General features: G+C 47.9%; 1 protein-coding gene and 1 pseudogene across 1 annotated transcript in view; one reads left to right on the forward strand and one right to left on the reverse strand.

The window, feature by feature from the left end:
* The first annotated feature begins 535 nt into the window (after window positions 1–535).
* LOC139268006 (netrin-G1-like) overlaps window positions 536–24,709 on the forward strand; it is a 43,560-nt gene continuing 19,386 nt past the window's right edge. Inside the window, exons 1-2 of the mRNA XM_070885971.1 lie at window positions 536–618; window positions 6,642–7,347. Coding sequence (XP_070742072.1) covers window positions 7,102–7,347 — 246 coding nt within the window. The 5' untranslated portion in view covers window positions 536–618; window positions 6,642–7,101. The remainder of the gene's footprint in view (window positions 619–6,641; window positions 7,348–24,709) is intronic.
* Window positions 21,871–22,108, reverse strand: LOC139269947 (U2 spliceosomal RNA; annotated as a pseudogene).

Here is a 24,709-nt window from a genome sequence, read left to right on the forward strand (position 1 = left end):
TGATTATCTGAATTATTCTGATGGGGCTTTAGGACCGCGCGGAATGCTGAGCTGGGACGTTCCCAGTCTGAGCCCCTGGATTGAGATTTCATTTTTCTCTCTGAATCTCGGGATCTCTATTTCTCTCTCTCTCGCTCTCGTTTTCTTCCCCACCCCCCTTTTCTCTTTCTTTATTTCTCGATCTCTCCCAGTCAAATTTTCTCTTTCGGTTTCACATTCCCTTTACTCACTTCTATCTCTTTCTCCTTTCTCTTTTGCTCTCTTCCCTCTTTCTCCATCTCTTCCTCCCCTCTCCTCCCCCTCCCTCTCTCTTCCCCTCCCTCCTCTCCATCCTCTCCCTCCCTCCCCTCTCTCTCCTCCCTCCCTCCCTCCCCTTCCCCTCCCTCCCTCCACTCCCGCCCTCCCCTCTCTCCCTCCCGCACTCTTTCTCTCTCCCTATCTCTCCCCTTCTCTCTCTCTCTCTCCCTCCCTCCCGCCCTCTCTCTCTCTCCCTCCCCTGAGTGCGGATTCTGGGCTAAACTCCTCGGGTCCATTGAAGAGGCTCCTGGACTTGTTGCTGAGCAATGCGGAGCTGGCTCCGGGATCTCGCCCCGTCCGGAGCTCGCTGATCTCCCCAGAGTGAGTCAGACTCTGTCCCGGGATCTCCCGGGATCGCCTTGATGTTTCCAGCAGCGACTGACGGCTTGGCCCGGGGATCAGACAGGTTCCTGTGTGTATTGTGTGGGAGGGCTGGAGAATTGGAGAGGAAGGTTCTGTGTGCATTCTAGAGCAGCAATGTCCAATTGGATAAGGGGCTTCTGTGCATTGTATCTGAGGGTTACAGCATTGTATAGGGGGGCTGTGAAATGTATGGGGGGGGCTGTGAAATGTATGGGGGGGGGGGCTGTGAATTGTACAGGCGGGCTGTGTATTGTATAGGGAGGGGCTGTGAATTGTATAGGGGGGGTCTGTGATTTGGATAAGGGGCTTCTTTCTGTGCATTGTATCTCAGGATTGCAGCATTGTATCGGCGGGGTGGGGGGGGGGGGGGGGCTGTGAATTGTATAGGTGGCTGTGAATTGTATAGGGGGGCTGTGATTTGGATTAAGGGCTTCTTTCTGTGCATTGTATCTGAGGGTTGCATGCCTTCTTTAGGAGAGCTGGGAATTGTATCGGAGGGCAGTATGCATTCTATATGATGAACAATCGCATTGTACTGCAACTTGCATTTATATAGCGCCTTTAATGTAGTAAAACATGCGAAGGCGCTTCACAGGAATGTAAATCGACAAACTTTGACACTAAGCCACATAAGGATATTAAGACAGATTTTCAAAAACTCGTTCAAAGTGGTGGATTTTAAGGAGCATCTTAAAGAAGGAGAGAGGTAGAGAGGTTCAGGCAGGGAATTGCAGAGCTTAGGGCCCAGGCAGCTGATGGCATGGCCAACAATGGTGGAGCAAAGGGACTGGGGGATGGACAAGAGGCCTGAATTGGAGGAGAGCAAAGATTTCGGTGGGTTTAGGGCTGGACGAGAATCCAATGATAGGCAGGGGCGAGACCATGGAGGGATTTGAAAACAAGGATGAAAATATTAAAATCGAGGTGTTGCTTAACCGGGAGCCAATGTCAATCAGCGGGCACAGGGTTGATGGGTGAACGGGATTGGTGTGAGTTTTGGATGAGCTCATGTTTATGTAGGGTGGAGATGTGAGGCCAGCCAGGAGACCATTGGAATAGTCGAGTCTGGAGGTAACAAAGGCATGGATGGGGGTTTCAGCAGCAGATGAGCTGAGGCAGGCGCGGAGACAGGCGATGTTACGGAGATGGAAGTCTGCAGTCTTGTTATTGGTGAGTCTATGGGGTCGGAAGCTCATCTCGGGGTAAAATACAACACCAAGGTTGTGAACAGCCTGGTTCAGCATCAAACAGTTGGCAGGGAGAGGGATGGAGTCGGTGAATAGGGAACGGAGTTTGTGGCGGGGACCGAAGATAATGGATTTGGATTTCCCAATATATAGTTGGAGGAAATTTCTCCTCATCCGGTTCTGGATGTTTGTAAAAGAGGATTACATGCATTGGATAGGGGAATGTGTACATTGTATAGGGGGATGTGTACATTGTATAGGGGGATGTGTGCATTGTATAGGGGGATGTGTGCACCATATAGGGGCATTTTTGCTTTGTATGGGGGGGGCGGGTGGTGGTGTGCATTGTAGAGGGGACATGTACATTGTATAGGGTGCTATATACATTGTATGTGAGGCTGTGAGCAGTGCAGGTTAAGTTATACTGTTTCCTGCAATCTGCCAATCACCAACACTCCCAGATACACAATCCCATTCACCCTTGGATGGAGCGGCTGGAACACTGAACAGTGCCCCCTGCCACTCGGACCCAGTCTCACACCCTGGACCATCCCCAGTGTTGGGAACAATTGGCTCTCTCTGAGCCTCTCCTCACTCACTCATTCCCACACTGTTAGACTTTAGAAACGATCGGAGGTGCAGAAGGAGCTTTCTTATTTCATGGTGATTGAAGAAATAATCCTTCACACACAAACACTGGGATTGGATGAGCCTTAAATCAGCGTTGATGGAAATGAGTTTTTGATGAAGAGCCTGACCCTGAACTTGTTCTGTTTCCCCGCCGTGTGTTTAATGCTCTTGTCTGGCATCAGATTCACTTTCCCCCACATTTCATTTAATGTCGAAATCAGAGAGTGTCCAGAGCGAAGGGCATCACATCAGCCCACATCCCAGAACCACACACTGGGCAAGATTCAAACTCCCCTCAGCTCTGAGCTCTCTATAAATTCAAACCCAATTCGCCAGTTCTCAAGGTGTCATTATTTATATTGATCTGCAGCTTGTGAAGATAATGTGATCACTGAAAATAATCTCCCCTTAACTAGGCAGAAAATATCACCATCTCATCAAACTCTAGTGATGCCTGACTGTGAGAACATCCAGCCCTACAACCCCCCGAGATCTCTGCACTCCTCCAATTCTGGCCTCTTGTCCATCCCCCATTCCCTTCACTCCACCATTGGCAGCCGTGCCTTCAGCTGCCTGGACCCTAATCTCTGGAATTCCCTCCCTAAACCTCTCCATCTCTCCCACTCCTGCTTTAAGACTCTCCTTAAAACCTACATCTTTGACCAAGCATTCGGTCACCTGCCCTAATATCTCCATATGTGGCTCGGTGTCAATTTTTGCCAGATTACACTACTGTAAGAAACCTTGGGATGATTTACACATAAGAACATAAGAAATAGGAGCATGAGTAGGACATTTGTCCTTTCGAGCTTGCTCCGCTATTCAATGGCTGATCTGATCATGGCCTCAACTCCACTTTCCTGCCCGCTCCCCATAATCCTTGACTCCCCTATTCATCCCGATTCTGTTTTCTGTTAGTTAGTCAATTCTCTATCCATGCTAATATATTACCCCTAACCTCATGAGCTCTTATCTAGTGTGGTAACCTTTTATATGATATCTTATCGAATGCCTTCTGGAAATCCAAATACACCTCATCCACTGGTTCCCCTTTATCCACCCAACTCATTACATCCTTAAAAAATTCCAGCAAATTTGTTAGACATAATTTCCCTTTCATAAAACCATGCTGATTCTGCTTGATTGTATTATGATTTTCTAAATGTCCTACTACTACTTCCTTAAAAATGGACTCCAGCATTTTCCCAATGTTAGGCTAACTGGTCTATAGTTTCCTACTTTCTGTCTCCCTCCTTTCTTGAATAGGGATGTTACATTTGCGGTTTTCTATCCTGTTGGGACCTCTCCAGAATCCAGGGAATTTTGGTAGATTACAAACAATGCATCCACTATCTCTGCAGCCACCTTTTTTAGGACCCTAAGATGGTGGCCATCAGGTCCAGGGGACTTGTCTATCGCATTAGTTTGCCTAATACTTTTTCTCTAGTGATAGTGATTGTTTTAAGGTCCCCCTCTCTATAGCCCCATGATGATCTATTATTATTGGCATGCTTTTAGTGTCTTCGACCATGAAGACTGACACAAAATATTTGTTCAAAGTCTCTGGTATTTCCCTGTTACCCATTATTAATACCTCAGACTTATCCTCTAAGGGACCAACGTTTACTTTAGTTACTCTCTTCCTTTTTATATACCTGTAGAAACTCTTACTGTCTGTTTTTTTATTTCTTGCTAGTTTACTCTATCTTCTCTCTCTTTATTACTTTTTAAATCGTCCGTTGCTGATTTCTAAAAATTTCCCAATCCTCTGGCTTCCCACTAATCTTCGCAACATTGTATGCCTTTGTTTTCAATTTGACACCATCCTTTACTTCCTGAGTTAGCCACGGATGGTTCATCCTTCTCTTACAGTCTTTCTTTCTCACTGGAATTTATTTTTGCTGAGAGTTATGCAATTTCTCCTAAAATGTCTCCTACTTTTACTGTGTTAAAAATGCGATATAATTGCAGGTATTGTGTGTGTGTGGGGGGGGGACGGTGTTTGGAGATGGTGAGTGTGTGCTGGGGGTGTGATTGGAGATGGTGAGTGTGTGTTGGGGGTGTGACTGGAGATGGTGAGTGTGTGTTGGGTGTGACTGGAGATGGTGAGCGTGTGTTGGGGGTGTGACTGGAGATGGTGAGTGTGTGTTGGGGGTGTGACTGGAGATGGTGAGTGTGTGTTGGGGGTGTGACTGGAGATGGTGAGTGTGTGTTGGGGGTGTGACTGGAGATGGTGAGTGTGTGTTGGGTGTGACTGGAGATGGTGAGCGTGTGTTGGGGGTGTGACTGGAGATGGTGAGTGTGTGTTGGGTGTGACTGGAGATGGTGAGCGTGTGTTGGGGGTGTGACTGGAGATGGTGATTGTGTGCTGGGGGTGTGACTGGAGATGGTGAGTGTGTGTTGGGGGTGTGACTGGAGATGGTGATTGTGTGCTGGGGGTGTGACTGGAGATGGTGAGTGTGTGCTGGGGGTGTGACTGGAGATGGTGAGTTTGTGTTGTTGTGGCTAGAGATGGTGAGTGTGTGTTGGGCGTGTGACTGGAGATGGTGAGCATGTGTTGGGGGTGTGACTGGAGATGGTGAGTGTGTGTTGGGGGTGTGACTGGAGATGGTGAGTATGTGTTGGGGTGTGACTGGAGATGGTGAGTGTGTGTTGGGGGTGTGACTGGAGATGGTGAGTGTGTGTTGGGGGTGTGACTGGAGATGGTGAGTATGTGTTGGGGTGTGACTGGATATGGTGAGTGTGTGTTGGGGGTGTGACTGGAGATGGTGAGTGTGTGTTGGGGGTGTGACTGGAGATGGTGAGTGTGTGTTGGGGGTGTGACTGGAGATGGTGAGTGTGTGTTGGGGGTGTGACTGGAGATGGTGAGTGTGTGTTGGGGGTGTGACTGGAGATGGTGAGTGTGTGTTGGGGGTGTGACTGGAGATGGTGAGTGTGTGTTGGGGGCTTGAGCAGGAGTAGTGACGTTGGGCCCAGAAGATGACTGTGGATTGTGATGCTCGAGCTGAAGGGGAACAGCATTACGGGGAGGAAGTGAGACATTCAGAGACTATTCCTGCTCACAGTGTAGCAGTTTATAAAACCCGTAGTATTTATTATAGAAACTGTGTTATAAATATCCCCGTTATTCTTCTGTATATCAATCACAGCCCAGAGTAACACCTTGTGTCATAAAACAGACTGTGGGAGAGTCACCAAACCCAGAGTGTGTCAGTGTTTAAAGGTCAATGTTTTATAGTAAGAATGAGAATAATTTTGCTTTTCCAGTGTGAGCTGCGGCTGAGATTGAGGTGAGATGATGGAGGAAGGAGAATAGATTTTGCTTTTGCAGTTCTTCTCCCTCCCCCTGCAGCAGCTGACTCAATCCCACTCCAGAGACTCGAGCCCAGAATCCAGGCTGACACACCCGATGCAGTACTGAGGGAGTGCTGCACTATCAGAGGGGCAGTACTGAGGGAGTGCTGCACTTTCTAGGGGCAGTACTGAGGGAGTGCTGCACTGTTGGACGGGCAGAACTGAGGGAGTGCTGCACTGTCGGAGGGGCAGTACTGAGGGAGGGCTGCAATGTCGGAGGGGCAGTACTGAGGGAGTGTTACACTGTCGAATGTTCAGTACTGAGGGAGCACTGCACTGTCGGAGAGGCAATACTGAGGGAGCGCCACTTTATCGGAGAGGCATTACAGAGGTAGTGCTGCACTGTCGGAGGGGCAGTACTGAGGGAGTGCTGCACTGTCGGAGGGGCAGTACTGAGGGACTGCTGCACTGTCGGAGGGGCAGTACTGAGGGAGTGATGCACTGTCGGAGGGGCAGTACTAAGGCAGTGCTGCATTGTCGGAGGGGCAGAAGTGAGGGAGTGCTGCAGTTTCAGAGGGACAGGACTAAGGGAGTGAAGCACTGTTGGAGGGGCAGTACTGCAGGAGCACTGCAATGTTGGAGGGACAGTACTGAGAGAATGCCGCATTGTCAGAGGGCATTTATATAATTTGTGATCTTAACTTGGGTCATCTAGGCAGCTCGTATCATCTGCTGTGATTCCCAACTGGTAATTATTTCTGTGGAACACTGCAACCAATGGGAAGTAGAGTTGGAGGGTGCGGGTCGAAGGTCGAAGGGCAGGAGTTGCACCTGTTCCCAAATGCATTGATTTTATTTCTCCCCTAACAGGGAACTGATGCCAGAAGGAAGAGATGATCGATGGGAAGCTGACTCTGGTCAGGAGACAGTCATCTCATTGGGTCGCAGTACTGACTGACCAGCCAATCAGAGCATCTGTCTGACACAGTGAACAGCTGAGGGAAACAGCTGCAGTCCCAACACCTGGCACATCTGCACCAAAACTGGGAAATCATCTGGCATCCCAACACCCGGCACATCTGCATCAACACTGAGAAAACAGCAGAAATCCCCAAACCCGACATCTGCACCAACACTGGGGAAACAGCTGGAATCCCAACATTTGGAACATTTGCACCAACACTGAGAAAGCATCTGGAATCCCAACATCTGGAACATCTGCAAGCACCGAGATGGTCCCTCTCTGAGTGGGATCCAGTCAGAGTGGAGACCCCCTGAATCACCCCCAGACAGACCGAGATCCCTTCTCTCTGAGCGGGGTCCAGTCAGAATGATGCATCTGTCTGGCTCGTTGCCCCTTCAGGCCCTTTGGGCGGCCCTGTCTCTCGCCGCGCAGCACTTCCCGACCTGGGGTCACTACGACCTGTGTAAGGCTCAGCTTCACTGGGACCAGGGGATGAGTTGGGATTACATGGCCTGCCAGCCCGAGGCCACACTGCTCACCAGGTTCCTGAAGGTCAGCTTGGATCCCTCCGACAGTACGTGTGGAGAGACCCCCGAGATGTACTGCTCGCTGGTGAGTAGAAGCCTTTCTGAGGCAGCCTCTGTTGTGTGTAGTGCTATGAATGGACGCTCGCTGAACGGTCTTTATCAAAGTCAATTCCATCCAAACTCCGACATTTGCTTCATTAACAGACGCATCGAGTACAAAAGCAAGGGAGTTATGGTGAACCTTTATAAATCACTGGTTAGGCCCCAGCTGGAGTATTGTGTCCAATTCTGGGCAGCGCACTTTAGGAAGGATGTCACTGCCTTGGAGAGGGTGCAGAGGGGATTTACCAGAATGTACCCGGGATGTGGGATGTCAGTTATGTGGAAAGACCGGAGAAGCTGGAATTTTTCTCCTTAGAGCAGAGAAGGTTAGGGGGAGATTTAATAGAGGTGTTTAAAATCCTGATTTGATCGAGTAAATAAGGAGAAACTGTTTCCAGTGGCAGGAGGGTCGGTAACCAGAGGACACAGATTGAAGGTAATTGGCAAAAAAGCCACAGGGGGAGATGAGGAGAATTTTTTCAAGCAGCGAGTTTTTATGATCTGGAATGTGCTGAAAGGGAATTGTAAGCAGATTCAATAATAACAGTCAAAAGGGAATTGGATAAATACTGGAAAAGGAGATGTTTGGAGAGCTGTGGGGTAAAAGCAGAGAGTGGGACTAATTGGATAGCTTTGAGCTAGTGGCAGAGAGAGGCGATAATAGTGGGAGGAGGATACAGAGATTGGGATGGGTGTAGGGTGGGAGGGGGTTACAGGAATAGGGAGGGGTATAGGGCTGCAGGGGATTACAGGGATAGGGAAGGGTGTAGGGTGGGAGGAGGATACAGAGATAGGGAGCGGTATAGGAGGGGAGGGGGTTACAGAGATAGGGAGGGGTGTAGCATGGGAGGGGGTAACAGAAATAGGGACGGGATATAGGGCTGCAGGGGATTACAGGGATAGGGCGGGGTGTAGCATGGGAGGAGGATACAGAGATAGGGAGCGGTGTAGGATGGGAGGGGGTTACAGAGCTAGGGAGGGGTGTCGTTCTGGAGGGGATTACAGGGATAGGGAGGGGTATAGGGCTGAGGGGGGTTACAGGGAGAGGGAGGGTTGTAAGGTGGGAGGAGGATACAGAGATAGTGAGGGGTGTAGGGTGGGAGCAGGATATAGAGATAGGGAGGAACATAGGGCTGGAGAATGTTACACGGATAGGGAGGGGTGTAGGGCTGGAAGGGGTTACAGAGATAGGGAGGGGTGAGGCTATGCCGTGATTTCAAAATGAGAATGAGAATTTTAGAATTGAAGTATTGCTGGACTGGGAGCCAATGTCCGTCAGCAAGCATAGGAGTGATGGGTGAACGGGACTTGGTGTGTGTCAGGATATGGGCAGCAGAGTTTTGGATGAACTTAGAGAGAGCAAGCTGGGACGCCGGCTGGGAAAGTGTTGGAATAGTTGAGTCGAGAGGTAACAAAGGCAAGGATGAGGGTTTAAGCAGCAGTTGAGCCAGGGGCAGAGATGGGCGATGTGACTGAGGTGTAAATAGGTGGTCTTGGTGAAGGAGGAGATATGGGGATGGAATAACATTCTGATAAGTTGCAGTTAGTGGAACTGTGAGGAGATGTAACACTGCTGAACTGAACAGGAAAGGTCAGGACCCTTCAACCCCAAAATTCACTGCTTCCCAGTGTCGCACCGTAAAGGGGGCAGTGTTTGTAAAATTAGACACGGTAATAGATGTGAGGAGGGAGGTCGAATGTTTACAAACACCCCCTGGAGCCCCTGACCCTGTGTCTGAGCCCTGTCCCATATTCCCAATGGGGAATATGTCCCATTGTGTTTCTGGTCACTGCTGTTTATAATGTTCAGTGTCTCTGGTGCTGCTGCGAGACTTTTCATTTCATGCGAGTCTGATTTAGCCCAATAGGCACCGACTGGTTCCAGTGAGTGTTGCTATAATCTCACCGTGCCTGGCAATCTGATCTGAGTGGGTGTCAGTGCGATATAAACTGGCCCGCAAAGATGTAATTGAAATGTAAATTCAGGCCTGCTTCTAAATATTAATGATCCTCTCGGTGAGTTAATTGTCTCCTCAGGATAACTGGTTCCGACATCACTGTTCGAGGGAAAACTCCTTGTTTAATAACTATATATGTTTCAGCAATAATTGAAATGTATAATTTATTGCAGAACATGCAGTTTATCGGAGGGAATTATTCTCCAGCTCAATTAGTGATCTGTTATAAAAACAATCCCAAGTCTTTGAGGTAAACCTTCCAGCTGTTGCATATTGCACTGTGGAAGCTGTGTGTGAAACATTGCCCGGACCCAGTGAGACCAGACGAGGTGTTACTGTGTCAATCTCACACCTCAGGACGTCCCAAAGCTTCACAGCCAATGAAGGACTGTGTGATGTTGCAATCATTTTTCTTTCACCGATAAAAACGAGCTGAATTTATGGGCCTTTATCCCATAGTTCGCATCGTTTAATATGGAGCAGTTTTTGACACGTGTACTCGCTTATTCTTTCCCAATCTGTTCTGTCTCCGGAACTTCTGTTCCCTGATTCTGTATTCACTGTGAGTGAGTGAGTGAGACAGAAAGACTCCAGGGTGAGAATGGATTCAGACTGTGGCTGTAACCTTGGTGCAAAGACACTAACTCCTGCTCAGAAGCTGCTGGGATCGAATGTACCGGGGTATGGTGGGACAGGGCTTCATAGAACCATATAAATTTACAGCACGGAAGGATGATATTTCGGCCCATCTTGTCTGCCCCGGCCAACAAAGAGCTTTCCAACCTAATCCCACTTTCCAGCTCTTGGTCTGTGGCCCTGTAGGTTACGGCACTTCAAGTGCACTTGCAGTGAGGTTTCTTGCCTCTATCACCCTTTCAGACAGTGAGTTCCAGACCCCCATCTCCCTCTGGGTGAAAATTTGTTCCCTCAAATCCCTTCTAAACCTCCTACAATTACTTGGAATCTATGCTCCCTGGTTGTTGACCTCTCTACTAAGGGAAATAGGTCCTTCCTATCCACCCAATGTCGGCCCCTCAATTTTATATACTTCAATATGGTCTCCCCTCCGCCTCCTCTGTTCCAAGGAAAACAACCCCAGCATATCCAATCTGTCCTCATGGCTAAAATTCTCCAGTCCAGGCAACATTCTCGTAAAACTCCACTGTACTCTCTCTAGTGCAGTCACATCTTTCCGATAATGTGGTGACCAGAACTGCACACAGTACTCTAACTGTGTTTTAAGTAGTGTTTTATACAGTTCAGGCATAATCTTCCTGCTCTTGTATTTTATGCCTCGAATAATAAAGGGAATTATTCCGTATGCCTTCTCAACCACCTTATCTGCCTGGCCTGCTACCTTCAGGGATCTGTGGACATGCACTCCAAGGTTGCTTTGTTCCTCTACACTTCTCAGTGTCCTACCATTTAATGTGTATTCCCTTGCCTTGTTCGACCTCACACTTCTCCGGATTGAATTCTATTTGCCACTGTTCTGCCCACCTGAGCAGTTCATTGATATCTTCCTGCAGTCTACAGCTTTCTTCTTCATTATCAACCACACAGCCGATTTTAGTATCATCTGCAAACTTCTTTACCATACCCGCTCCATTCAAGTCTAAATCATTGATATATACCACAAAAAGCAAGGAACCTTGAACTGAGCCCTGCGGAACCCCACTGCTAACAGCCTTCCAGTCACAAAAACACCCATCAACAATTATACTTTGCTTCCTGCCTCTGAGCCAATTTTGAATCCACCTTGCCATTTTGTCCTGGATCCCATGGGCTTTTACTTTCATGACCAGTCTGCCATGTGGGACCTAATTAAAAACCTTGGTAAAATTCATATACACTACATCAAATGCAGCACCCTCATCGACCCTCTTTGTTACCTCTTCAAAAAATTCAATCAAGTTAGTCAGACACGACCTTCCCTTAACAAATCCATGCTGACTGTCCTTGATTAATCCTTGTCTTTCTAAGTGAAGATTTATCCTGTCCCTCAGAATTTTCTCCAATAATTTTCCCACCAGAGGTTAGGCTGACTGGCCTGTAATTACTCAGTCTATACCTTTCTCCCTTTTGAAACAAAGGTACCATGTTCGCAGTCTTCCAGTCCTGTTACTGGACCAGTAATCCAGAGAACGAGACTTCCAATCCCACCATGGGCTTTGAGACTGGGCAGAGGGAGATACTGCCGTTCCTGCTGGGAGACTCAGTCCCAGTCACATTCTTCATTTTTTAAACATTTGTTCACGGGATGTGGGCGTCGTTGGCAAGACTGGCATTTATTGCCCATCCCTAATTGCCCTCAAGAAGGTGGTGGTGAGCTGCCTTCTTGAACCACTGCAGTCTGTGTGGTGAAGGTACTCTCACAGTGCTGTTAGGGAGGGAGTTCCAGGATTCTGACCCAGCGATGATGAAGGAACAGCAATATACTTCCAGGTCAGGATGGTGTGTGACTTGGAGCGGAATCTGGAGGTGATGCTGCTCCCATGCGCGTGCTGCCCTTGTCCTTCTCGGTGGTAGAGGTCACGGGTTTGGGAGGTGCTGCCGAAGAAGCCTTGGTGAATTGTTGTAGTGTATCTTGGAGATGGTACACACTGCAGACACGGTACGTCCTTGGTGAGGGACTGAATGTTTAAGCCGCTGGATGGGGTGCTGATCAAGCAGGGTAATTTGTGTTGGATAGTGTCGAGCTTTTTGAGTGTTGTTGGAGCTGCACTCATCCAGGCAAGTGGATGACTTGCGCCCTGAAGATGGTGGAAATACAATGGGGAGTAAGGAGGTGAGACACTCGCCACTTGGGTGTTGCCGGACCGGGAGCCAACGTTGATCAGTGAACACAGGGGTGATGGGGGAACGGGACTTGGTGCGAGTTAGAATACGGAGAAGCTGAGTTTTGAACAAGCTGAAGTTTACGGAGGGTGGAAGGTGGGAGGCCGGCCAGGGGAACACTGGAATAGTCGAGTCTGGAGGTAACAAAGGCTTGGATGAGGGTTTCAGCAGTAGATGAGCCGAGGGAGGGCGGAGACGAGTGATGTTACGGAGGTGGAAATGGGTGGTCTTGGTGATGGAGCGGAGATGATTGTTTTTTTAGTTTTTCCAGACCAAAGGTGTCAGTTAATCCTCATCGATCTCAATGTGGGAAATAGAATCTCCCGCTGGCTCTGTAATCCTCAATTTGTTCATCTCTGGCACCAGCTCAAAGGATTTGCCTCCTATTCCACTTCAGTGCCAATTTGTTCATTCATTTGAGTGTTTCTCGTGCTGCAAAGCTAAACTCACAGTGACTCTGCACAAACCGAGGGAGAGGCACATCTGGAATACTGCGGGCAGAGTGGGCTCCTCATTGTAGGAGGGGCACAGTGACACAGTGTGACGGGGGGAGGGGAGAGAGAGATGGGACACAGGGCACAGTGACACAGTGTGACCATGGGTGAGGGGAGAGAGAGATGGGACACGGGACACAGTGTGACTAGGGGTGAGGGGGTGAGGGGAGAGAGAGATGGGACATGGGGCACAGTGACACAGTGTTACCAGGGGAGAATGAATTTATAAAGTGACAGATTCACCTCACTATTTCGCTCCCTTTAAATTCAGTCACTCTCGATGAGTTTGAAGGATGATGTGGTTAACTAGAAATCCTCATCTCAGTGAATTCACTACATGTGTTGTGAGGTTTGCTCGAACTGTCGAATTAAAGGGAGGATCATCACTACTTCTGTAGAAACACAGTCTGGGCCTTGCTCGGCTAAAAGGCTGACAGACAATTATTTCTGAATCCGAGCAACAATTATGGAAATCCCAGTGAGTGGTGATAGCTGGTGAATGTAAATGTGGAGTTTCTGTTTCTCAACTTTAAAATAAAGACTTGCATTTCTGTATCACCTTTCATGGCCTCACAATGTCCCATTGTGTGATTGATGGGACAGTTTGGGGGGAACTTTACTCTGTATCTAAGCCAGACTGTACCTGCCCAGCGAGTGTTTGATGGGACAGTCCAGGGGAATTTTACTCTGCATCGAATCCGAGCTGTTCCTGCCCTGGGAGTGTTTGATGGGACAGTGTAGAGGGAGCTTTACTCTATATCTAACCCGTGCGGTACCTGCCTTGCGAGTGTTTGATGGGACAGTGCAGAGGAAGTTTTACTCTGTATCTAATCCATGCGGTACCTGCCCTGGGAGTGTTTGATGGGACAGTGTAGAAGGAGCTTTACTCTGTGTCTAACCCATGCTGTACCTGTCCTGGGAGTGTGTGATGGGACAGTGTAGAGGGAGCTTTACTCTGTATCTAACCCATGCAGTACCTGCCCTGGGATTGTTTGATGGGACAGTGTAGAGGGAGCTTTACTCTGTATCTAACCTGTGTTGTACCTTCCCTGGGAGGTTTGATGGGACAGTGTAGGGGGAGCTTTACTCTGTATCTAACCTATGCTGTACCTGCCCTGGGAGTGTTTGATAGCACAGTGTAGAGGGAGCTTTACTCTGTATCTAACCCATGCTGTATCTGCCCTTGGAGTATTTGATGGGACAGTGGAGAGGGAGCTTTACTCTGTATCTAGCCCGTGCTGTACCTGCCCTAGGAGTGTTTGATGGGAAAGTGGCGATGTATTGTTGTTTGGTGAGAGCTGCCAGACTTGCATTAATGGTGACATAGAAACATAGAAACATAGAAAATAGGTGCAGGAGTAGGCCATTCGGCCCTTCTAGCCTGCACCGCCATTCAATGAGTTCATGGCTGAACATTCAACTTCAGTACCCCATTCCTGCTTTCTCGCCATACCCCTTGATCCCCCTAGCAGTAAGGACCTCATCTAACTCCTTTTTGAATATATTTAGTGAATTGGCCTCAACAACTTTCTGTGGTAGAGAATTCCACAGGTTCACCACTCTCTGGGTGAAGAAGTTCCTCCGCATCTCGGTCCTAAATGGCTTACCCCTTATCCTTAGACTGTGACCCCTGGTTCTGGACTTCCCCAACATTGGGAACATTCTTCCTGCATCTAACCTGTCTAACCCCGTCAGAATTTTATATGTTTCTATGAGGTCCCCTCTCATTCTTCTGAACTCCAGTGAATACAAGCCCAGTTGATCCAGTCTTTCTTGATAGGTCAGTCCCGCCATCCCGGGAATCAGTCTGGTGAACCTTCGCTGCACTCCCTCAATAGCAAGAATGTCCTTCCTCAGGTTAGGAGACCAAAACTGTACACAATACTCCAGGTGTGGCCTCACCAATGCCCTGTACAACTGTAGCAACACCTCCCTGCCCCTGTACTCAAATCCCCTTGCTATGAAGGCCAACATGCCATTTGCTTTCTTAACCGCCTGCTGCACCTGCATGCCAACCTTCAATGACTGATGTACCATGACACCCAGGTCTCTTTGCACCTCCCCTTTTCCTAATCTGTCACCATTCAGATAATAGTCTGTCTCTCTGTTTTTACCACCAAAGTGGATAACCTCACATTTATCCACATTATACTTCATCTGCCATGCATTTGCCCACTCACCTAACCTATCCAAGTCGCTCTGCAGCCTCACAGCATCCTCCTCGCAGCTCACACTGCCACCCAACTTAGTGTCATCCGCAAATTTGGAGATACTACATTTAATCCCCTCATCTAAATCATTAATGTACAGTGTAAACAGCTGGGGCCCCAGCACAGAACCTTGCGGTACCCCACTAGTCACTGCCTGCCATTCTGAAAAGTACCCATTTACTCCTACTCTTTGCTTCCTGTCTGACAACCAGTTCTCAATCCATGTCAGTACACTACCCCCAATCCCATGTGCTCTAACTTTGCACATCAATCTCTTGTGTGGGACCTTGTCGAACGCCTTCTGAAAGTCCAAATATACCACATCAACTGGTTCTCCCTTATCCACTCTACTGGAAACATCCTCAAAAAATTCCAGAAGATTTGTCAAGCATGATTTCCCTTTCACAAATCCATGCTGACTTGGACCTATCATGTCACCTCTTTCCAAATGCACTGCTATGACATCCTTAATAATTGATTCCATCATTTTACCCACTACCGATGTCAGGCTGACCGGTCTATAATTCCCTGTTTTCTCTCTCCCTCCTTTTTTAAAAAGTGGGGTTACATTGGCTACCCTCCACTCCATAGGAACTGATCCAGAGTCAATGGAATGTTGGAAAATGACTGTCAACGCATCCACTATTTCCAAGGCCACCTCCTTAAGTACTCTGGGATGCAGTCCATCAGGCCCTGGGGATTTATCGGCCTTCAATCCCATCAATTTCCCCAACACAATTTCCCGGCTAATAAGGATTTCCCTCAGTTCCTCCTCCTTACTAGACCCCCCGACCCCTTTTATAACCGGAAGGTTGTTCGTGTCCTCCTTCGTGAATACCGAACCAAAGTACTTGTTCAATTGGTCCGCCATTTCTTTGTTCCCCGTTATGACTTCCCCTGATTCTGACTGCAGGGGACCTACATTTGTCTTTACTAACCTTTTTCTCTTTACATATCTATAGAAACTTTTGCAATCCGTCTTAATGTTCCCTGCAAGCTTCTTCTCATACTCCATTTTCCCTGCCCTAATCAAACCCTTTGTCCTCCTCTGCTGAGTTCTAAATTTCACAGAGCTGGCACAGGCATGATGGGCTGAATAAATCCATGAGCTGCCCCATCCAACATGGAGAGCGGGTGAAGGATGTGAGGTCACAGGTTCTCCACTAGAGGGACAGTGGGAGATGCAGCTGAGATTATGCCGCAGTGTTGGATTGAGATGAACACAATGTTCATAGAATCAGAGAATCATAGAATGTGTCCAGCACGAAGAAGGCCATTCAGCCCATCGAGCATCTCAGCCAGTCCCACTCCCCCGCCCTTTCCCCGTAGTCCTGCAAAAGTTTTTCTTTCAGGTATTTAACCAACTCCGTTTGAAAGCTGTGATTGAGTCTGCCTCCACCACCCTGTCAGGCAGTGCATCCCAGATCCTAATCACTCGCTGCGTAAAAAAGTTTCTCCTCATGTCGCATTTGGTTCTTTTGCCAGCACCTGAAATCTGTGTCCTCTGGTTCTCGACCTTCTGCCAATGGGTACAGTTTCTGTCGATCCACTCTGTCCAGACCCCTCATGATTTTGAACATCTCCATTAAATCTCCTCTCAATCATCTCTGCTGTAAGAAGAACAACCCCAGCTTCTCCAACTTCCAGGGATGAGGGACTTAACTGAAATCCCTCGTCCCTGGAATCATTCTCGTAAATCTTCTCTGCAGCCTTTCTAAGGCCTTCAGAGCCTTACTAAAATGTGCTGCCCAGAATTGGACACAATACTCCAGTTGGGGCCGAAACAATGTTTTATGCAGGTTCATCACAATTTCCACGCTTTTGTACTCTATACCTCTATTTATGAAGCCGAGGTTTCCGTAAACCTTTTTAACTGCTTTCGCAACCTGCCCTGCCACCTTCAACGATTTATGAACACATTCCCCTATGTCTCTGTTCATGCACCCCTTTAGGATTGTACTCTTTAGTTTATATTTCCTATCTTCATTCTTTCTACCAAAGAATGCCACGTGTTCACCCATTTTACCATTTTCTGTGTCCTCTTGAAGTCGCTCATTCTCCTCCTCACTCTTCGCGATACTTCCAAGTTTCACCCATTCCTCCAACACCCGGGATTTCCAGCAGCAATTGCAGAACGTTCTCCGTCATGTTACAAACATTATCATTCACAAATTGACCACTTCCCAGCGTGTTGCTGGTGCTGTTCAGAAAGCCATTCATAGTGTAAAATGTGAGGTGTTTCCCAGGTACCTGACTCCAGGATATACTTGGGTCGCCTCACAGATGTTGTGAGTGTGAACTGATTCTAAACTGGTGCCTGGGGATTGTGCCTGATCCTCTCAGGATGGTTAACATCTGTATCCGTTCCCCCGCCAGCTGTTCACACAATCTCACACAGCACAGCAGGAGGCCATTCAGCCCATCATGCCTGTGCCAGCTCTGTGAAAGAGCGATCCGATTAATCCCACTCCCTGCTCTTTCCCCACAGCCCTGCACATTTATCCTTTTCAATATATTGTTCCCTGTTTTAAGGGAATTCAGTTTAAGAAGATTCAAATAGCTCTTCAAAGAGCCGGTACAGACACGATGGGCCGAATGGCCTCCTACTGTGCTGTGAATTCTGTGATATTTCCTCTGTTTATTTTAAGCAGGTTGGAACAGCAGACAGGATGTCAGTCTGAATGAGTCAAACATTCGCTCTGAAATATCGCATTCTGTTCTATTGGGTCTGGGACTAAACCTTCAATACTCAGACAAGAAATCGAGGGCCCGGGAGAGGTGACACTAAGTGGATTAAACCTGAGGCCATAGACCTTATCCCCATAAATCCTGTCCCTGACCAATATCTCACTCACTGCCCACTGTCCCCAGTAAACCGGCTGCACAGTAAACTTTCCCAGTCTCTCTATTCCTGGATCAGAGCTCCCTCACTGCGCTGCTGTCTCTGACAATGTTCTGCTCACTTTAGCAGCTCAGACAGGAGAATGTTTGAAGAATGATTTACTGTTGTTGTGGCGAAGGCTGACTGACCCCTGACCCTGTCACCAGCGGATGGATTTTTCTATGGAGCACTTTGAATGATGAGGAGTCTCGGTTCCATCTCCTGTTATTCTCTGTTTCCCGTTCTCTGTATTGCCCACGTACAAATTTCATTATAAACACAGATAGAGGCAGACAGAACGATGTCTGTGGTCTATAAGGACCGATCGATACAGGCCTGTCAGTAATGTGGGATTACACCACAGCCTGTTGAAGGTTTGCTGGAGATTCCCATTTTTTCCCCAGTCTGGTTTCCGTTCTCTGAAACCTCCCTCTGGGCTTCTCATTGCTGAAATGTTTAGACACAAACACCAGGTGCAGAGGTCTGGATTCCATTAACTTGAGCAAACATTCATTTCTGCCGGCTCACATTCTTTATAATTAAATTCAAAAGCTTCGAATCCCAGCGAGCTCCCTGGGAAGATGTTGACTTAAAACCGCCGTTCCTTTATTAAATTCATTCTGGGGATATGGGCATCGTTGGCACGGCCGGCATTTATTACTAGTCCCCAGTTGCCCAGAGAAGGTGGGGGTCGGCCTTCTTCTTGAACTAGGAGTGTCAGCCTGGATTACGTGCTCAAGTCTCTGGAGTGGGACTTAAACCTTCGACCTTCTGACTGGGAGATGAGAGTGTAGGGTCAGCGTCTGGTGATGGGGAGACTGACGCGGGAGACTGACGCTGGGGACACATGCTGTTGACGTGTCAGATCCACCTGCTAATGTTGCAGTACGTGCTGGCAGTTTTGGGCAGGCAATTGGCTCTGACATTCTCCCTGACCCACTGTGTCCATCTACCCATGTCCCGCAGTGAGTCAGGGAGAATGTCCACCTCCCCACGGCCCATTCTCCCTGACCCACTGTGGGCCATGTGGAGATGGACCTTCTCCCTGACCCACTGTGGGCGATGTGGAGATGGACCTTCTCCCTGATCGACTGTGGGCCGTGGGAAGATGGACCTTCTCCCTGACCCACTGTGGGCCGTGGGGAGATGGACCTTCTCCCTGACCCACTGTGGGCCGTGGGGAGATGGACCTTCTCCCTGACCCACTGTGGGCTGTGGGGAGATGGACCTTCTCCCTGACCCACTGTGGGCCATGTGGAGATGGACCTTCTCCCTGACCCACATAATTGATGACTGATTCCTGGGATGAGGAGATTGTCCGATGAGGAAAGATTGAGGAGACTAGGCCTATTCCATAGAATTTAGAAGAATGAGAGGTGATCTCATTCAAACAAGCTAAATTCGTACATGGCTTTACAGAACAGATGCAGGGAGGATGTTTTCCCTGGCTGCAGAATAGAAACATAGAAAATAGGTGCAGGAGTAGGCCATTTGGCCCATCGAGCCTGCACCACCATTCAATAAAATCATGGCTGATCATTCCCTCAGTACCCCTTTCCCGCTTTCTCTCAACACCCCTTGATCCCCTTAGCCATAAGGGCCATATCTAACTCCCTCTTGAATATATCTAACGAACTGCATCAACAACTCTCTGCAGCAGGGAATTCCACAGGTTAACAAATCTCTCAGTGAAGAAGTTTCTCCTCATCTCAGTCCTAAATGGTCTACCCTTTATCCTAAGACTATGTCCCCTGGTTCTGGACTTCCCCAACTTCGGGAAAATTTTTCTAGATCTAGAACCAAATGTCACAGTCTCAGAATAAAGGGTCAGCCATTTAGGACTGAGATGAGGAGAGGCTGCAAAGAGATTTAGAAAGGTTAAGCGAATGGGCTAAGGTTTGGCAGATGGAATACAATGTCGGAAAATGTGACTTCATCCACCTTGGGAAAAAAAACAGTAAAAGGGAATATTATTTGAATGGTGAGAAATTACAACATGCTGCAGTGCAGAGGGACCTGGGGGTCCTTGTGCATGAATCCCAAAAAGTTAGTTTGCAGGTGCAGCAGATATTCAGGAAGACAAATGGAATGTTGGCCTTCATTGCGAGAGGGATGGAGTACAAAAGCAGGGAGGTCTTGCTGCAACTGTACAGGGTATTGGTGAGACCGCACCTGGAGTACTGCGTGCAGTTTTGGTCACCTTACTTAAGGAAGGATATACTAGCTTTGGAGGGGGTACAGAGACGATTCACTAGGCTGATTCCGGAGATGAGGGGGTTACCTTATGATGATAGACTGAGTAGACTGGGTCTTTACTCATTGGAGTTCAGAAAGATGAAGGGTGATCTTATAGAAATATTTAAAAAAATGAACGGGATAGACAAGATAGAGGCAGAGAGGTTGTTTCCACTGATCGGGGAGACTAGAACTAGGGGGCACAGCCTCAAAATACGGGGGAGCCAATTTAAAACCGAGTTGAGAAGGAATTTCTTCTCCCAGAGGGTTGTGAATCTGTGGAATTCTCTGCCCAGGGAAGCAGTTGAGGCTAGCTCATTGAATGTATTCAAATCACAGATAGATAGATTTTTAACCAAAAAGTGAATTAAGGGTTATGGGGAGCGGGCGGGTATGTAGAGCCGAGTCCACGGTCAGATCAGCCAGGATCTTGTTGAGTGGCGGAGCAGGCTCGAGGGGCTAGATGGCCTACTTAAGAAAGCAAATGGCATGTTGGCCTTCATAGCGAGGGGATTTGAGTACAGGGGCAGGGAGGTGTTGCTACAGTTGTACAGGGCCTTGGTGAGGCCACACCTGGAGTATTGTGTACAGTTTTGGTCTCCTAACTTGAGGAAGGACATTCTTGCTATTGAGGGAGTGCAGCGAAGGTTCACCAGACTGATTCCCGGAATGGCGGGACTGACCTATCAAGAAAGACTGGATCAACTGGGCTTGTATTCACTGGAGTTCAGAAGAATGAGAGGGGACCTCATAGAAACGTTTAAAATTCTGATGGGTTCAGACAGGTTAGATGCAGGAAGAATGTTCCCAATGTTGGGGAAATCCAGAACCAGGGGTCACAGTCTAAGGATAAGGGGTAAGCCATTTAGGACCGAGATGAGGAGAAACGTCTTCACCCAGAGAGTGGTGAATCTGTGAAATTCTCTACCACAGAAAGTTGTTGAGGCCAATTCACTAAATATATTCAAAAAGGAGTTAGATGAAGTCCTTACTACTAGGGGGATCAAGGGGTATGGCGAGAAAGCAGGAATGGGGTACTGAAGTTGCATGTTCAGCCATGAACTCATTAAATGGTGGTGCAGGCTAGAAGGACCGAATGGCCTACTCCTGCACCTATTTTCTATGTTTCTATGTTTCTATGTTTCGACTCCTGTTCCTAATTCTTATGTTCTTAAAGGGTTGTGAATATTTGGAATTTTCTACCCCAGAGAGCTGTGGAGACTCAGTCATTGAGTATATTAAAGACAGAGATTGATAAATGTTTGGAGACTAAGGGAATTAAGGGATATGGGAATACTGTTGAGGTAGATGATCAGCTATGATCTTATTGAATGGCGGAGCAGGCTCGAGGGGCCGAATGGCCTACTCCAGCTCCTATTTCTTTGGTAAATAAGCCATCACTCAAAATAGTGGAATTTATGATAAAAGTCAGCGATCCGTCACGATAATGAGCAGGATGTTCATGTGCTGTTGGGGTTTGTCAATGAGTTGGTGTAAAAGTTTCGGGATTTGGAGCTGATTTATTGTCTCTTTAACCCTCAGACAGTATCAAGTATCGGGGTGAATCTCTGACCCCTTTTATCATCTCGCTGCCTCTGTCCTGTCGCCATTCCTGGAGAACCTTTCAGCTCAGCACTGGCCCACTAAATGCTGCTCATTGTATTCTTGGCCCAATCATTCCCCTCCTAACTGAGCAACTCTGCTCGACAATTAACCCCAACAAAGGGCCTGATTACTGGGTGATGGGAAGTGACAGCAACCTGCGGGGTTATTTTTTTTTAAAAATTCGTAGCCAATCTTTCCAATTCTTTGTCAAATCACAAACGCCAGAGGTCACCTTGCACACATCAAGGATCACTCTGCGCCAATGCTCTTAGCCAAAAGGCCGAGAGCCACTGCACCGTTCCTGGAAGTACTGCAATACCAGGTTCGTGCCATGGAGGTGGATGGGTCAGGCCCCCCACACACCTCCGTGGAGGTGGATGGGTCAATCCACCCCACCCACCTCCTATTTCCAAAAAGCATAGGAGAACCACCTTCCTGATCCAGGGAGAACCACTTTGGGGTCATGGTTACTCCCCTGTCAGGTCAGTTACGCATGATCTTAGCCAAAAGGCCGAGAAGCGATAAAATTTCACGTAGCTAGTTAAGTTGACCGCGGCAGGACTCGAACCTGCAATCTTCTGATAACTTTGCTGTCATAATCGAAGTCAGACGCCTTTCCTGCGGGGTTATACTTTATGGAGCCACTAACTTCTGTACTCAATAATACACTAATTCACATCATTAACCAGGGACTGATCCGTGCTGATAGCGAGAGCTTTAGTTAGTGATAACACCAGGCCCTTACTCATACCACACAGTGTAAATCCCCGATAGCAACACTTAAAGCCTGGAAATAAACGTCAAGGGCTGAGTGGATTTGTAGAAGTAACAATGATTCATAAGTTGCTCTGTTTTACACTCCAGTGTCACAGGAGCAGTTTCTGTAATGTATGAGCCTTTTATTGAAATATCTTCCCTTCCCGCGTTGATGCAGCCACACACAGCAGGAGCCTGTTGTGTCTCTCTCTCTCCTTGGGCTGTATGGTGATGTTTCATTACTGCTTCAACAACAACAACTGTCATTTATATAGCACCTTTAACAAAGCAAATCCTCCCAAGGTGCTTCACAGGAGCGTAAATCAGACACAGCGAGCCACATAAGGAGATATTAGGGCAGATGACCAAAAGCTTGATCAAAGAGATAAGTTTTAGGGAGCATCTTAAAAGAGGAAAGAGAAGTGAAGAGTTTTAGGGAGGGAATTCCAGAGCTTAGGACCTCGGGAGCTGAATGGTGAAGCGGTTAAAATCGGAGATGCGCAAGAGGCCAGAATCATAGAATCATAGAGGGCCATTCGGCCCATCGAGCACTTCGGCTAGTCCCGTTCCCCCGCCCTTTCCCCGAAACACTGCAAACATTTTCCTTTCAGGTATTTGTTCAATTCCCTTTTGAAAGCAGTGATTGAGTCTGCCTCCATCACCCTTTCAGGCCGTGCAATCCAGATCCTAAAAACTCACTGTGTAAAAAAGTTTTTTCTTATGTTGCCTTTGGTTCTTATCCACATAACTGAAATTCCTCATCCCTGCAACCATTCTCGTGAATCAGTTCTGCACCCTCTCCAAGGCCTTCACATCCTTCCTAAAGTGCAGTGCCCAGAATTGGACACAATATTCCAGTTGATGCCGAACCAGAGTTTCATACAGGTTCATCAGAATTTCCATGCTTTTGTACTCTATAGCCTCTATTTACCAGGATCGCATCAGTTTTTTAACCGCTTTCTCAACCTGCTCTGCCACCTTCAACGATTTGTGCACATATACCCCCAGGTCTTTCTGTTCATGTACCCCCTTTATGATTGTACCCTTTAGTTTCTATCGCCTCTCCTCGTTCTTTCTACCAAAATGTATCACTCTGCACTTTTCTGTGTTAAATTTCATCAGCCATGTGTCCACCCATTCCACCAGCCTGCCTATGTCCTCTTGAAGTCGATAATTGTTAATTATGTACCGAGAACACGGCAATTCAGGAGCACTTAACATCTGCACCGTTCCATTATTAATTCTTACTTTACACAGCTTTAGCATTCTGTTACTAATGATCACTCGATTCCTTCCACATAGAGAATTAAAAATAACCTATTCCAATATACGGCTTTAGTCAAAGCCTTTAGTCGATGCTGTGCCACTTGTTGATTCATTAATCTCGATGATCTCTGTACATTGCCGCGTTCTCCATCTTTATCACACGCATTAGTTTTATTGATTGCTGCAACAGCCACTTGCTGGAGATTGAGGTCTAACAGGCGAGCTGTCTGATCATTGGGAAAAGGATGTTGGGCTGATTCTGTGTTGCCGATGTCAGGTAAAGTCGCAGTGTGTCCGACCAAAAGGATGCACTGCAGCAACTCACCAAGGCTTCTTCAGCAGCACCTCCCAAACCCGACACCTCCAGCACCTAGAAGGTCAAGGGCAGCAGGTGCCTGGGAACACCATCACCTCCAAGATCCCCTCCGAGTCACAAACCGTCCCGACTTCGAATCACAGAATCACAGAATGATACAGCACAGAAAGAGGCCATGCGGTCCATCGTGCCTGTGCTAGCTCTGCGAAAGAGCTATCCGAATAGTCCCACTCCCCTACTCTTTCCCCACAGACCTGTAAATCTTTCCCCTCCCAGTATTTCTTCAATTCCCGATTGAATCTGCTGCCACCATCCTTTCAGGCAGTGCGTTCCAGATCACAACATGTGGAGCCGCCGCTGTGTCCATCGCTGCTTCACCGCGGAGGGTGGATGACCTGAAGTGACCCCGAGGGAGCCCTGCCTCCTCCGACTGCTCCCTCACAAACCAGCCTGAGGTGAAGCATCATTAGGCCCCGAGGCTGGGCGAGGGTCTGACACACAGAGCCCAGGGTTATGGCCTGAGCACAAATAAGGGATTGTTTTACCCACAGACGATAAAAAGACAAATTCCCCTCAATCATTGCGCCCACAAAACTCCCATCCTTTCTCTCTCTCTAACTCAAACACAGAGCTGAAGTGAGGCTCATTGTCCCATCTCTAGAGGTCACAGGTCGGAGATTCTCACACTGAACATAAACTTTGGGAAATCGAAACAAGGAAAAGGTCCAAAATGTCGACATGTCAGAAATCTGTCCCAATGTCAGCTCGCTTGTCTCTTTACAGCCC

The sequence above is a fragment of the Pristiophorus japonicus genome, chromosome 8 (genome assembly GCF_044704955.1).
Source record: "Pristiophorus japonicus isolate sPriJap1 chromosome 8, sPriJap1.hap1, whole genome shotgun sequence".
Classification (NCBI taxonomy): Eukaryota; Metazoa; Chordata; class Chondrichthyes; family Pristiophoridae; genus Pristiophorus; species Pristiophorus japonicus.